The sequence below is a fragment of the Heterocephalus glaber genome, unplaced genomic scaffold (genome assembly GCF_053883595.1).
Source record: "Heterocephalus glaber isolate CG9 unplaced genomic scaffold, H.glaber_assembly_v1.0 deba00001140, whole genome shotgun sequence".
NCBI lineage: Eukaryota > Metazoa > Chordata > Mammalia > Rodentia > Bathyergidae > Heterocephalus > Heterocephalus glaber.
Genome location: NW_028258200.1, coordinates 2893168 through 2909818, shown reverse-complemented (window position 1 = coordinate 2909818; position 16651 = coordinate 2893168). Strand labels below are relative to the sequence as shown.

Sequence of the window (16651 nt, the reverse complement as noted above, 5' to 3'; positions counted from 1 at the left end):
AACATGTTTTCATTTGTTACAAGTTATGGACTCAAAAATAATAGACATATGATATTTGATGGCAAAAACACTGAGTTGTCCCACTAAAAATGAAAGTAATGGAAGCAAGCCCATCATCAACTTTAATACTCAAGCACCAAGTTTGCCGTGTGATGAAAAAGCAGAAATGGGCTACAAATAATAAAGGCGAGAATAGAAAGCCACAATTACAAAATTATGTACCTTAAAAGTCTAAAAGATTCAGAAATTACAAATACACAACTATGAAAGCAGGTCAAGTTTGATATAAGAAATAGCACTTTATTCTTTTTAATTCTTTTATTGGTACATTTGGGTATACAACACAATTATATTTCTCATTGGGAACTTGTACCTTTAGATGATGCATCTTGGTTCTTATTTTTTCCCCATTCCTACCCCTCCCTTCACCCCCTCCACCCTTTCCTATTTACAAAGACTTTATTTACATTTTTTCCATTTCTCATCATTTTTCCTTTCCCTTCTTTCCTTTCCCCTGCCCCTCCCACTACCCCTACCCCTTTGGACATTTTCTTCCTATTTTGCATTATCGATTATTCATTCTAATTATTGGTACATTTTAGGTAAACAATATAATGACTTTCATCATTGGAAATAGAAATAGCACTTTAAATAAAACATAAAGTGCATGAAAATGTTGTAGATAAATACATTTATTTTCACATTATCAATAAAACCTAAAGAATTTCTGGATAGCTATGACAGAAAAATCATTGCAGATATATTATTTATATGAATGTAATATATACAAAATAAGGTACAGATATATAGATACATGTCTCATATTAATAAAGGAAGATTAAGCAAGAAAATGGAAATATTTAGCCAACATTGATAGAAAAACTTACAACAGCACACTACATGTTCATCCCCTAAATTAACATTTGTATAAATTCAGTACATTGCCACTTAAAATTCAATAGTTTTTGTTATAACATGTAACCAGCCAGAATATTAAAAGGCGATTGTTAGAGAAATACATAGCAAGCTATAAAAACATACTATAAAACCAGCAAATTATAAATCATGGTTCTCCTTGAAGAGAAAAAAATTAAGGCAATTCAAAAATATAGTGATCTGCAGGTGAGAGTTACCCTATGAAAAAATTATGAAAAGAAGGGTCAGTTGTTCACTTAAGTCAAGAGCATCTTGTAATTTAATATCTGACTGCCAAAAGAAAAAAATAGTGCAGATTTGTGTTGACCCTCCACATATTTTAGGAAAAAGATGTGCTTTAACTTAAGAAGGCTTCTTTCTCCCAGAGTGTGTTTTATCTCTGAATTCATGTAAGGAATTTCTATCTGGCCTTAACAAAATAATGTAGCACTTAGGGGCAAAGATGCAGCCTAGCAGGCCAGCACTGGAGGCCAAGATGCAGAAGACCTCCATGGCCACCATGACCTTCCCTTTTGTGCTGTGGTACACAGGGAGGAAAGTGATCCAGACACTGCAGAACACCACCATGCTGAATGTCAGGAACTTGGCTTCATTGAATGTGTCGGGTAGGTTTCTGGCCATGAAAGCAACAGTAAAGCTTGCCAGGGCCAGGGAGCCCAAGTATCCCAAGACACAGTAGAAGACAGCGAGGGAGCCCTTGTTGCACACAATGATGATGCGGCCATGTTCAGAGTGTACATCTGTATCAATAAAGGGTGGATTTGTTCCCATCCAGATTCCACAGAGAGTGAATTGAATCAGGGAGCAGAGGGGAATGATGGAGTTGGGTGCCCCTGATAGTAACACCTGCCTCATCCTTCTGCCTGGTAGAGTGATCTTAAAAGCCAGAACCACAGTAATGGTTTTGGCCAAGACAGTGGAAACAGCCACAGTAAACACAACTCCAAATGTGGTCTGCCTGAGGATGCAGGTGGCCGTGTTAGGACGGCCAATGAAGAGTAAGGAGCAGAGAAAGCAGAAGGAGAGGGAGATGAGCAGAATGTAACTGAGTGCCCGGTTATTGGCCTTGACCACGGGAGTGTCTCGGTGTTTCACGAAGAGCCCAAGAACAGTAACTGTGAGAATAGTGAAACTCAGGGCTGTGCCAGCCAGTGTCATTCCCAAGGTGTCTTCGTAAGCCAGAAAAGTCACCGATTTTTGGAGGCAGTGGTTTTGCTGAATGTTGGCATATTGATGAAGTGGACATTTCACACATTCTTCCATATCTAGTAAAATTTAAACTGTCATTAGTTCAAGTTTATTAGTTCCCTCTTGTTCACAGACTCACCTCCAGAAGCACAATGGACTTGTTAAACTAAATTTGTCAGATTCTGTTTTTCTTGTCTTTTTTTCTGTCTCTTTACTTTAAATTCTTCAGTACTGGGTGTTGTATTCAGGGTATTTTATCAATCTATACTCCTAACTTTTTAAAATTTTATTTTATACTGAGTCAGAATCTCCTTAAGTCAGTACATTGCTCTGACCACTTCAAAGTTGAAATCCTCCCACTTCTCACTCCCAGGGTGCTGGAATAGCCAGTATGTGCCACCAAGGCTGGTTTCTCCTTTACGTTTCTAGACACAAAGGAAAAGAATATTATATACACAATAACTCCTAATTAATACTACTTGTTTCTTTGTGGTGTAGTGAACAGTGATACTATTTATTCTAATTATCCTACCATTTTTATAAATGTGTTTTCCTGTATTCTCAAAGCAGTAAAAGACCTACCTATCTCAATGAACCCTGCCTAAGTGATGCTTGGGATATTCATTATTGACCAATCAGTTGCTCAGAAACCAATACAATTTGCTAATTTCCAGGAGACCAGTAGTACTTAATGTCTTGCAAAGTTGTGCTACCCTATAAATGTAGTTTTCACCAAAAAAAGATTGAAATTTTTACTACATTTGAATTCAATCAGTACATCAAATTGAAAGTACTAACATTCTGCAGTTATTGAAACTTTCCATCTAGAAACATGATTACCGAACCACTTTTTACAAGTTTTTGTTCATAATATTTTTTATAGTTTAATAATGTTATTTTCAAAACCCTTACAGGATACTTGACTATGTATTTATAACACTGTTTTTGTCACTGCTGTTGTTGTTTTTGTTTTGGTACTAGGCATTGAATGCAAGGCAGGCATGATGCCACTGAGCTAAAGCTCTGGGCCTTCACTAGATATTTAATACTTTTAAAATGTAGAAAATGTCACTTTTTAAAATTTCATCTATAAATGGTTCATGGCTCAGATGCAGAAATACATTTTAAAATTAATCTTGTATTCCAACTTGACTAAAGTCAACAATTAATTCATTAATTTTTGTGGGCTTTATACATACACAATAATACCATTGAAAATTATTATCAGTTTATATTTTGTCCTGTTCAATATATTTTTGGATGTTTTGTTGGGGAGGGTTGTTTGTTTGAGTTTTTTTATTTTTTTTTTGTTTTTGAGGTACTGGGGATCAAACTCAGGATCTTGCACTTGCAAGGCAGGCACGGTGCTACTGAGCTAAATTCCAGACTGTGTTTTCTTGACTCTATTGAGTTGGCCCAAACATCCAGTGATTATGAGTAAAAGTGGTGACATAAAAAATTCTTCTCTCACTCCTGCTGTCAAAATTGAACCACAAAATGTGAGAATTGTTTTAGCATTATATAAGTATAATTGATGGGATTTATACAGTTTCTACCTACTCTTAATGTAGTAAGAATTGCTTTGTTGTTGTTTATGTATTATCCTAAACAGATGTTTGATGTTATTATGCATTTCTTCATTTATTAATATTACATCTATTTTCCAAGAAACTAGTACACTCAATTATAAACTCAATCATAAATTTAATTTTGTGATTGTGTGCCCTCCTGAAAATATAGATCTCAATTTCAAATAGAACACAGTACATGAAATTAGATGGACAAGGAAAGTAGCCTATAAACTATTTTATACAGTGGCATTGCCAGATGTGAGTAATAGAATTTAGCTATTCTCTTAAAATAAATTTTTTTCCCCTTTTAATTTTTTCTGAAAGAATTTCAGTGAGTATTGGAATGTTGTAGAATAATTATAAATTTCATTATTGATAGTCTGAATTCACAGTAAAATTGTGCAAAAAGACTAAAATACTAACTCAAATTTGTTAATAGACTTGATACTATAGCGATCTTTTCCTTAGGACTGATTTGCTTACTTTTCTTGTGATTTTCTAAATTTAAAGTCAACTTTCAAATCAATTGATTCAAAATTATTAATATTATATTTTATACAATAAATTTCCTGTATATCTCTACAAATGACCCTCTTTTAATCATGGTATTATGGTGTTTTGTGATATTTTTTCTTCCTTCTTGTTAAAAAGTATCAACCATTGTTAATTATTTTTTACCAGAGTCAACTTAATTGTTTCCCTACATATTTCTTTTAATTTCTTAAAAATCCCTATCATATTGCTCCTATCTTCTATTTTTGCATACAATTTGCTTTTCATTTTTTACTTTATAATGAATATTTCACAGGAAGAACTTCAGCCCTTGTTCATTTAAATATACATAAGAGCTTGTAATGGTATGTAAAATGAAATATTAAATACACATTTGTCCCTAAGGTGCAACTCACAGGATTTGATAAGTAATATTTTCAATTTCAGATGATTTTTAATTTGTGTCTTAATCTATTCTATAAACTACAAATTGTCATGAATTATATTTAATAAACAGGAAACATAAAGTAATTGACATTGCTGGGTGCATTGATCTTCATATACATACATGAAACATTTAGATAAAAGTATCATGTGGGCTGGGGATTTAGCTCAGTGGCACCAGATGTGCATCACAAGCACAAGTTCCTGAGTTCGATCCCTGGTACCAAAAAACAACTACCATATCCCCAAACCTTATCAACAACAAATATCCAAATGAAGTAGATAGTACATCTTATGGTCAGTCTTGATTTATTTCAAAGCAAATTTTAAATCATACTTAGTGTGTTGCGATCAAAACACACATGAGCCACAAAAACAAATTGGAATACATCCAGTATAGAGGTAATTTCAACGTGTCATAATTTATAACAAATTCAGGAATTTATGATAAGTGGTACTTGTGGTATACAAAAATATTCCATATTGGTTTCTGTAACTTTGCTGCCCCATGTCTCAAGCCCCATCCTCATATTATTTGTGTTTTAATTACATGGAGCACTAGCTTAGGTTCTTTGAAGAGAGATGGAGGGAAGGGTGAAGAAAAGGAGGGAAAGGGGATGAAAAAATAGACACAATATGCGTATGTACCAACTTGTCACAGTGAATTTGGCCACTATGTTCTGCAAACATGTACTAATAAAAATGCCAATTAGAAATAATTTTTTAACATAGACAAAAAGTAAATAAAAATTGTAGGGGAAAATATAGCACTTTGGCCACTTGTACTAATTCTAAAAATGTATGTCACCCCTCACATTTCTCATAAAACACTAATTCTATCACTGTTGTAAAATGTCTTTAACTCTCTCCTAAAAATTATAAATATCATCACTTTTTAAATATCTTATTCTTTTTGCATGTTGTCATTGCAGTTACATGGCACAAACCATAATTCATTACAAAGGATTTTCCTCATATTCACCTAAGAATTCAAGGTTAGCAGGGATAAAATCCTAGTAACTGAGGTTATGCTGTACTACAAATATGTTGTATACCAAGGACATGCCTTTGTCTTGAACCAAATACAATACCTGTGAGCTCCTGCTTTGTGTCAAAAAAAAAAATAGGAACTGGAAAACGAGGACATGCAAAATCTTTGTCTTAACTGCACTTTAAATTTAGTTTGGAAGAAACTAAAGAGTTGGTGTTTAGTAATATTTTATGTTAAACTTTATGATGGAGATGAAGGTTAGAAGTCATTGGATTATGGAGAGGGTTTTGTTTTGTTTTTCTTTTTAAAAACAATGCTTTCATAGGTCTAGAAAAATGAATCAAAATGGCCAGGTGTAGTGGCACATACCTGTAATCCCAGCTAATCAGCAGACTGAAACAGGAAAATTACAAACTTGAGTCCAGCCTAAGCAGTTTATGTGATTCTGTCTCGAAATACCAAAATAGAAATGATTGGGAATGAAGCTCAGTGGGAGAGGATCTCTCCATCCAATCCACAGCAATGTCAAAACAAACAAACACCAAATGAAAAGAAAAAGATGAATGAAAGTGTGTAGTTAAAGGGACAAACTGGGAGTATTTTAATGGGTAATAGTACTGAGCAGAACAAACTAAAGAAAAAAAGATAATTTTTCCATTAAGACACACTCTTGGACTGGGGATTTAGCTCAGTGGTTCCGCCGCCTGCCTCCCAAGCGCAAGGACCTGAGTTTGATCCCTGGTACCAAAAAAATAAATAAATAAAATTTTTTTTTAAAATACCCCTCAAGACACACTCTTACCAGTGTCATTGGCCACTTCATTTTCTGGACAACGGATACAATTAAAACAACAGGCAGCCTTTCCCTCCTGAGGAGTTTTCCTAAATCCAGGATTGCAACTCTCACTGCATATGGAGCGGGGAATCTAAGGGAAAAAATATATTTGGGGAAAATTTTAGAATTTTGCTTACTCCTTTAGAATAGGAGGAATAAACTCAATTTGAGTATACACATAAATTTGATTATATAGTTAAATGGAATAGTTAGTTAATAAGAAGAAATATGTAAATATTTGCAAACATATAGTTAAATAAACATGTTCCTTTTCTGCTTATCACAAAGCTGGTAAATAAGAAAATTTTTCAAATTGAAAATCCAGCTGTTCAATATCTACATGACCATTTCCTGAGCAAAATTGGGGCCCAAAACCTTCAACAATATGTTGATTATAACAAAGTGCAATATGATTAGGTCAAACATACCTGGTGAATTGCTATGGCCCACTCTATCATATCCCCAGATAAAGACAATTGTTGCACAAGTGGAACATGTGAGGAAAACGTTCCTAATTTGACCTTAAGTCTAAGGCCTTCTGGGAAGTTCCAAAAGTTGAGAATGTCGTATTCTGCATCCAGTTTCCCTTTCTCATCCAAATTCACTTGATCTCCAGCAGGATTCTTAAATTGGATGTTTCTCAGAAAGGGGTGCAACTAAAACAAACACATCATTCTATAGTGAAAAAAATCCATGTTTGAGACAGAAAACAAAGAATGAATTAATGAAGAAAGAATAAACTCCTTTTTCATATTGCCACTTTAACCTTGGCATCTAATAAACTACGGCACACATAACATCCTACTGAGAACAAATATATCTAAATATGTTATTAAAAATCAATTTCAGTAAAAGTATTTGATCCAATGCCATTTAAACAAATACTTTACATGTGTGTTAGACAAAAATCCACTGTGCAATCAAAGCTTCCAACATCCATTTTGTTGTATGATTTTTCCCATGGTATCTGTCTGTTAAATGAGGTTATCAATACTGAAAGCAATTGCAGAATTAAATGAAAAATTCATATAATACATCCACTGTAGGGTTTGATACTATATATGTTCATAAAAAACTAAGTTTTCCTGTTGCACTTTAAGTAATTCTTGGGAAATGTTTAGGTTTTAAAATGAAGCACTAGGTGGGCGAGGCATTAGCATCCTTTACACCCAAGGAATGATCTTGCCTTACATTTCCTCCTTGCCACTGATTCCCTGATGGTTATTTCTATCAAGCTCAAGATTTACCTCCTTAGCAATGAGCCTGCTATGAAATTTTTTGTAGTTTGGGAGTGAAGATTATAAACTTCATGGATACAGCACAAGTGGGATAATTTAAGGAATGAACTTTGATGACAGTCTGTGTGCCATTCAGTGGAAGAAACATTACCTGCCAGGGGGAAAACACCACAGCTTTTCTGTTTCTCACTGGTGGCATTCCTACTTGTTGAAGAAGCATCTCATGGAGGGCATGGGCCACTGCATACACAGCATTGTATATATTGTAACTCCCATCCTTCATGGCCATGTCAAAACGATTCACAGGCAGCCATGCCAAAGAGGCATTGGGTGTACAGTCCTTCAATGTGCAATCAGAATCAGAGAATGAACAATGAAAATTATTGAACCAGTAAGTAGTGAGGTAAGTGTCTTCTGGGTATTTGAAAGGGTTAACTGACTGGATAAAATTTTTGAAACCCAAAATTTCCTCATGGCGGTTTGAAAAAATCAGAGTCCCATGGAATGAGTCAAGTATAAAATTTTTCCCAGCCATGTCAGCATGCCATTGTGAATTTGTGATCCAGACTCTCCATGTGGCTATATATGACTCTATAGCATAGTTTAAATCATTTAGACCATCAATATCATAGTAAATTACAACCACAGTTACCAGTGATGTTTCCCCAGTCAGGATAGTATGTTGATGTGCAGTTGGCATATAGGATGCAAGGGGAGTTGGAAGCATTTTCACAAATGCTGCACAGACTCTGTTCCTGGACATCTCTGCTTGCACATCGGAAAGAAATTGATGACCTTTATGACCTTCTGTAATGACAAGTCCTACCCAAGTCCAGTTGAAATGAAGCATCAAGGAAACCATGCCAAGAGCCAGAGATGTCTCCTTTCGGGACACCTGATAGAGAGAAGGAAACTGGCCATTTTCTTTCAGCATAGGATCATAAGATCCAAAGGAAACCTAAAAGGAAAGAAAATTGGAAGCAATATGATGAAGATTGGTGGTATAAGGCCCAAACTCATACCTGAACATTGCTAAGTAGTAGCTTGAAGTGATAGAAAGGGATACTTCCTCATTCTATCTTTCTAATCATCTTCCTAAGACCTTTTTCAGAAAATAACCAATGAGATCCAGACTTTCAGAAACCTTTGTGTTCCTCCTTGTGTACAGAAAAAGTAACTCTGAGCAACCCATTAAATCTATGTGTACTTACTCTTTTGACTATACCCTTTTGAAAAGTGAATGACACAATCTTCTTCTTTCACCCTGTCATTATCACCTGATAATGACAACAAGGATATTTTCATTTTTTCCCATTCCACCCAGCCTCACCTGTGGAAATTTGTAGAGTTCCAATAATGCTCCAATTTGAGCAGAAGTTGCCCATGATGATTCTGTTAATACTGCTACCGACTTGCTTTCTCCCCAGCATGTGTAATTGGGGATCCCATCCTGTCTTGTGAGCAAGATAAGAGAACTCTCCAATATTCTCCAATGACTATTCAGGAAATTATGGAACTCATATCCCAAAGATATGTTGGGTAAAAGATGAGGATTCCTGTTAATCTCTTCTATGGCAAAGATGAAGGCTAGAAAATTCTGGTAGCTGTTGGTTTTAAGCCTGCATAGAGAGCACAGAGTTCCTCATGGAAAAGACTCAATCTATGATTATCTTCCAGTTCAGTAAAATACCACTTATTATTGTTGTGTTCCTCCTCTATGTTTATGTACAAAGAAACTAAGTATGAATGTACTGGAATTATTATGGTTTTCAGGAGGTAATTATAATTAATGAGGACTTGAGAGTGGATTTCTTATGAATGAGGTCAGTATCTTTATAATTGTCCAGAGAGTGTTACTTTATCATTTTGCTATATGAGGACACATTTACAATACTATCAAGAATGAAGTAGGAAGCAGATACTGTCTTCATTTTCCCATCTTCAACTAAAGCTATGCTGCATACAAGAAACACATTTAACTCAATAAGAAATTCATAGACCAAAAGTGAAAGGATGGAAAACAGTACTTCGTGCTATAGGAACCAGGAAAAAGGCAGGGGTAGCTATTCAATTTATAGACAATGTGAACTTCAAGAAAAAATTGATCAAAAGAAACAAAGAAAGTCACTACATACTTGTTAAGGGAAAACTCCAAGAAGTGCTAACAGTCATAAATATGTATGCACCAAACACTATTGCAACAAACTATATAAAACAAATATTGACATGAAAAATCTAATAAGCACTAACACAATTGTAATAGGGGATCTTAATACTCCACTGTGACAAATAGACAAATTGACTAAATAAAAAATCAACTAAGAAATATCAGAACCTAGCCAGACCTGTGAAAAAATGGATTTAGTAGATATCTACAAAGTGTTGCAGTCCACAGCATCAGAATACACATTCTTGCCAGGTACACATGAGATGTTCTCCAAAATAGACCACATACTAGCCAATAAAACATAATTAAGTAGATGCAAAGGAATTGAAATTATCCCATGCATATTATCTGAGCATAGTGCAATGAAATTGGAAATCAACAGCAAAAGGAACCACAGAAACTTCATAAACACATGGAAATTAAATACCACCTTCCTAAACAACCATAGAGTCACTGATGAAATTAAAGAAGAAATTAAACAGCATCTACAATTAAATGATAATGCCAATACAACATACTGGAACTTATGGGCCACAATGAAAGCAGCCCTAACAGGGAATTTTATAGCAGTGAAGTCTCACATTAAAAAACAGTGAGCTCAAATAAACAACCTAATGCTGAACCTCAAACATTTAGAAAAAGAAGTCAAGCCCAAAGCTTGCATAATGGAGGAAATTATAAAAATCAGAGTAGAAATTAATGCAAAGAGACTGAGAAAACATTACAAAAAATTAATGAATTGAAGAGTTGGTTCTTTGAAATATTAAATAAAATTGATAAACCCTTAGGCAAACTTATAAAAAGGAGCAAAAATACTCATATGCATGCAATATTGAATGAAAAGGGTGAAGTCATAATGGATCCTGTGGAAATCCAAAAGAACATCAATACCTACTTTGAGAACCTGTACTCTACTATGATGGTGAACATAGAGAAATGGACAGATTCATAAATACATATGAATTACCAAAGCTGGATCAAGAAGATAAAAAAATTCTAAATAACCCAATATCAGACAATTAATTTAAAGATGTAATTAAAAACTTGCCAAGAAAGAAAAGCCCAGGTTCTGATGGTTTCACTACTGAATTCTACAAGAAATTTGAAAAAGATCTAATCCCAGTTCTCTTCAAACTCTTGAACGAAATAGAAAGGGAAGCAATAGTCCCAAAGTCATTCTTGTAATAAAGTACTACCCTGATACAAATACCAGAGAAGGACCCAGCTAAAAAGAAAGCTACAGGCCAATCTCCTTAATGAACATAGATGCAAAAATCTTCAATAAGATACTGGCAAACAGAATGCAACAAAGCATCAAGATTATACACCATGACTAAGGATTCCAGGGATGCTTCAGAATATGCAAATAAATAAACGGAATACACCATATTAGCAGACAGGACAAAAATCACATGACCATCTCAATAGACATAGAAAAAGCCTCTCACAAGTCCAACACCCATTCATGATAAAAAAAAAAAAAAACCCTACAGAAAATTGGAATAGAAGGTCTATATTTCAATCTAATTAAAGCCATCTATGACAAACCAACAGCCAACATAATTCTAAATGGTCAAAAATTGAAAGCTTTCACCCTAAAATCAGGAATCAGACAAGGGTATCCACTACCACCACTTCTATACAGTATAATTCTGGAAACATTAGTCAGAGCAATTAGAGAAGAGAAAGAAATAAAAGAAATAAAGATAGGAAAGGAAGAAGTTAAATTACCATTATTTGCAGACGACATGATACTCTACATAGAAGACCCCAAAAACTCCACCAAAAGACTTCTAAATATAATATCTAAATTCAGTAGCCTAGCTAGATACAAAGTCAACACACAAATATCAATAGCATTCCTATACATAAATAACAAACTCACTGAGAGAGAAATTAGGGAAATAACTCCTTCTACAATAGCATTAAAAAATGAAATACTTAAGACTCAATCTAACAAAAGAAGTAGAAGAGCTTTACATTGAAAACTACACTACTCTGAAAAAGCAAATCAAAGAGAATATCAGAAAATGGAAAAATGTCACTTGTTCTTTGGTAGGAAGAATCAACATAGTGAAAATGGCCATACTCGCAAAATTGTTGTACAGATTTCATGCAATCCCAATGAAAATACTATTAGCATACCTCATAGAACTAGAGAAAACATTCCTTAAATTCATTTGGAACTAGAAGAGACCTAGAATAACAAAAACAATTCTGGGCAACAGAGGCAAGGTGGGGGCATCACAATCTCTGACCTGAAATTATACTACAGAGCTACTGTAATTAAAACAGCGTGGAACTGGAAAATAAAATCACACCTTAGAATCAATGAAACAAATTATAAGATGCAGAAACAACTCCAAACAGGTTCAGCCAGCTTACCTATGACAAAAGGGCCAAACACATTTCCTGAAGAAAGATAGCCTCTTTAATAAATGGTGCTGGAAAAACTGGCTTTCCATGTAGCAAAGACTAAAACTAGACCCATGTCTCTCACCATGCAGTAAACAAAAATAAAAATGGATTGAAGATCTAAATATTAAAACAGAAACACTAAATCTGCTGGAAGAGAGAAAAGGAAGAACTCTTGAGGAATAGGTGTAGGCAAAAACTTCATGATCAAGACCCCAATCACATGAGAAATATTATAAAGAATCAGCAACTGGAATCTCATCTTATTAAAAAAAAAACTCTTGCACACCAAAAGAAATCACCAACAGAGTGATTAGAGAACTGACAGAGTAGGAAATATTTTTAGCCAATTGTTCCTCAAAGGACCAATATCTGGAACATATAAAGAATTGAAAAAAATCAGATCCCTCAAATTTAAAGACCAAATCCAAAAATGAGTATCTGTGATGGTAAAAATAAATGATTGTTGTTTTAGGCATCTAGTTGGTGCTACAGTTTTGTGCAACATGCTGAGTTAAGATAAAACCCCAATTATGAATAAATAACCAATAAATTTAATGTCTTTGGAAGAACTAGTCCCTATAAATTCTTAGAATTTATACTTAAGAAATAACATAATTTTGGCTTCAGATAGACCTTACTCATTTGCACATACAAGAAGGAAGTTTGAACCATGGAGAAGCATATTAGAATCATTTGGGTTTTGTAAATGGACCTTGGTATCTAGAACTAAAAGAAGCACACACATTAACGTATCATTAATTGCTTCATATTACAAGAATGATAGTCACATGAAGCTGAAAAATCAGTGAATAGAAAGGATAATGTTAATTCAAATGTCTGTGAGAAGCAGAGAAACGTGATATCTATGGAGTGATTGTGGTGCAGCAAAAGGTTGGCAATTAAGTTACCTAAATGTGTACACATCAAATACATGTATCTGCCAGCATCAAAAACCAGGAAATTCAGATCACCATCAGAGCCCTAAGTAAAAATAAATCATGAAAATGCAGGGACACCTGATGAAAGTATGAAGCACTGGAAGGATTAGGAACTCTTAGAACTCTATAAAGCACAGCATTGAAAATTTTAAACTAATTAACCTGTTATTCTTTTAAAATATAAAATAATGTCAATGCAAAAATCAATATTTGTACCATCACTTATGTAAAACAGCTCTAGCATCATCAACTTTCCTACAATTTTGAATGCAAATTATCTCCTGGAAAATGACAGTTTCTTACATTTCTATTCCCTGATATCTAAAATGTAAGCAACACTACAATGCACTATTGTCTTGTATTATTTTTAAATTGTCAGAGGCTTCCAGGCCTCTGTACCACCCCCTCCCCCAGCACAGAGGAGGTGAGGAAATCCCCAAGCCCAGGAGGAGGCTTCCAGGCCACCATACCACCCCCTCAGTGCAGAGGAGGTGAGCTACGCAGGCGCCAGCAACACCCCTTCCCTCCAGTCAAAATGAGAAGGCATGTAAACAAGTCTCAAAACCAGACTTCCAGATCATGTAAAGCAACCCAAAAGGGAAACAAGATGGAACAATGATGCTCAATCACCTGGACTCCCTGAACTGGCAACAAAAGAGGATCTGGAAAAAAAAATCAGAAATAATTTCTCAAATAACAGCAGAGATTGTGACCATAGTGCAAGAAATGATTAATAAATGTAGAGAGGACAACAGATAAAAACAAATAGAGGAGCGAGGAACATGATGGAATTCCAACATAGGAAACAAAGTGAATCCATAAAACAGATACAAACGGATTTCCAGAAGATTAAAACTCCATTGAAAGCTTATGCAGCAGAATGAGCCAATATGAGAACAGAATTTCAGATATAGAAGATAAGATTGTAGTTAGTGACCAGGAAAAGAAAAATTGCTTTAAAATTTAAGGGATCGCAAGAAATCAATGCACCAGCTGCTACATGATGCAAAGAAGAATAACATAAGACTGATCAGAGTCAATGAAGAAACAGGAGAGAGTGCAGAAGACATAAAAAAAAAAAAAACTGTTCACAGAAGTGATGGCAGAAAACTTCCCAAGCAGGGGAAAAGAACTTGACATACAGATAAGTGAGGCATATAGGACTCCAACTCGGCTTGATCAAAAAAAATCTACACATAGGCACATAATTGTTAAGATTCCAGAAACCAAACAGAAATACAAAATTCTACAAGCAGTTAGAGAAAAGAAACAAATCACATACACAGGAAAGCCCATCAGAATCACAGCAGACTTCTCAACACAAACCATCAAGGCAAGAAGAGCTTGGAGTGACATATTCCAAGCCCTAAAAGAAAACAGCTTCCAACCCAGATTGATGTACCCTGCAAAACTATCTTTCAAAATTGATGGCGAAATAAGATACTTTCATGACAAAGGGTACCTTAGTAACTTCATGAATACCAAACCAGCACTCCAAAAAATGTTAGACAATATCCTAGGAAAAGACAATGAGGATCACAACCCCAGGATCCCAGCAGAATGAATCCATCGGGCATGACAAGAAATTAAACCCAAAAGAGGAGAATCCAACAAAAGAAAAAGTCATGACAATGATAAGTCAATATGTGTCAGTTATATCCATCAATGTTAATGGTCTCAATTCACCAATCAAAAGAAATAGACTGGCAGCATGGGTCAAGAAGCAAGATCCAACAATATGCTGCATACAAGAAACACATTTAATTCAAAAAGAAACTCATAGATTGAAAGTCAAAGGGTGGAAAACAATACTCCGTGTGACAGGAACCTGAAAAAAAGCAGGAGTAGCTATCCTCTTTGCAGATCAAGTGGATTTCAAATGAAAATCTGAAACATTTCTGGTCCCAAGAATTTCAGATAAGGGATAGTCAACTTGTATGTACAAATCCATTGTGAACATGTGTTTTCATTCCTCTCATGTAAAAACTTAAGAACAGGACTGTTGGTTCTTAACAGTAATACAAGAAATTTCTATATTTTCCAAAATGGTTTTATCTTTTACATTCACATTAGCAGTATTAGAAAGTTCTAACTGGTTCACACCTAAGCTGACATCTGTTCTTTTAAAACTCTTAACTTAATTTCCCTAATGAAGGTATAGTGCAATCTTGTTATTGTACTGATTAATATTTTTCTGATTCTAGTATTGCACACCTTTACTTGTGCTATACTAGCTACTTATCATCTTCTTGAGTCTACCTTTTAATTGGGTTACCTATTAATGAGCTGTAAGTGTTCTTTATATAGTTACATTATAGGTTATATGTATTGCAAATATGGTCTGTTTAAGGACTACTTTTCATTTTCTTAAAGATGTCATTTAAAGTTCTAAATTTTGATGGAATCTCATTTATCAATTTTTTTCTTTTATACATCATGATTTTTTGTATCCTAGGAAATTTGCTTTCCCTAAATTCATGAACATTTTCCCTTATAATGTCTTCTTAAAGTTTTATAGTTTTAGTCTGTCATATTTAAATTCATAGATCCTTTCAAGTTATTTTTATGTATGGAAATAAAGGATTGGGGTTCATTTTTTACATATAGATAACAGGTGTTCTTGTACCATTTGCTGAAAACACTATCTTTTCCTCTGCTCTTGAGTTGAGTTTATGTTCTATAAAATGTTAATGTTAAATAATCTTTCAAAACTCAACGGGCCATATATATTTGGTTCTATTTCTAGATTCTCTGTTTTATTCCAATGATCTATATGTCTTTCTTACACCAACACTGCCTTGATTACTATAGCTTTAGAGGAAGTCTTAAAATCAGGTAATAAATGTCTTCCAACACTGTTTTTTTCTTTTTACTTTTCTAGGTCCTTTGTTCTCCTACATAACTTTTAAATTTCAATATCTAATTCTTCATTTATAACAAGTATACATAGACCTGAATTTTTATATTAACCTTGTGTTTTCTAATCCTGCTAAATTCAAGTACAAGTTCTAGGGGCTCCTAGAGATTTCTTAGTATTTTCTCTGTAGATGGTAATTTCATCTACATATAAAGATTTTACTTCTACCTTGCCAATCCTATGCTAATTGTTTCTTTTTATTGCCAGACTATTTTGATTTGGGCCTATGTTTCAAAGTTTAATGGACAGATGAAGAGTAGGCATATCTGCCCTTCTTCCCCACCTTAGGGAGAAAGCATTGTATTTTTTCCACTCATATAAAGCATTTTTCCTGGAAGTATGGAGTACCTGTCTTTGATCTGTTGACAAGGTTCTGTTCTACTTGTAGTCTCCTGGGTTTTGCCATAAACACCTGTAGAATTTAGTCCAATACTTTTTCTGCAACTAATGACAGGATCATATGGCTTTTTCCTTTCCTCTGTTAAAATGATGACTTATGGGGGTGGATCTTCCAAT

General features: G+C 34.5%; 1 protein-coding gene across 1 annotated transcript; it reads right to left on the bottom strand.

Moving 5' to 3' along the window:
- Positions 1-811: 811 nt before the first annotated feature.
- On the bottom strand, positions 812-8633 carry LOC110347133 (vomeronasal type-2 receptor 116-like). The gene is made up of 4 exons (XM_021250083.2): positions 7847-8633; positions 6886-7113; positions 6425-6548; positions 812-2201 (listed from the first exon to the last, which is right to left on the bottom strand). Exons 1-4 carry the CDS (start codon positions 8627-8629, stop codon positions 1279-1281), a joined length of 2058 nt encoding a protein of 685 aa, XP_021105742.2. The 5' UTR covers positions 8630-8633; the 3' UTR covers positions 812-1278.
- Positions 8634-16651: the final 8018 nt, after the last annotated feature.

Excerpts from the sequence above, each read along its gene's own strand:
- LOC110347133 (XM_021250083.2), bottom strand. The coding sequence starts at position 8,629 with ATGCTGAAAGAAAATGGCCAGTTTCCTTCTCTCTATCAGGTGTCCCGA. Across the intron at positions 7,114-7,846 it reads TGGTGTTTTCCCCCTGGCAG|TTGCACCCCTTTCTGAGAAA; the intron begins GTAATGTTTCTT and ends TGTTTGTTTTAG. Across the intron at positions 6,549-6,885 it reads GGGCCATAGCAATTCACCAG|ATTCCCCGCTCCATATGCAG; the intron begins GTATGTTTGACC and ends TTTTTCCCTTAG.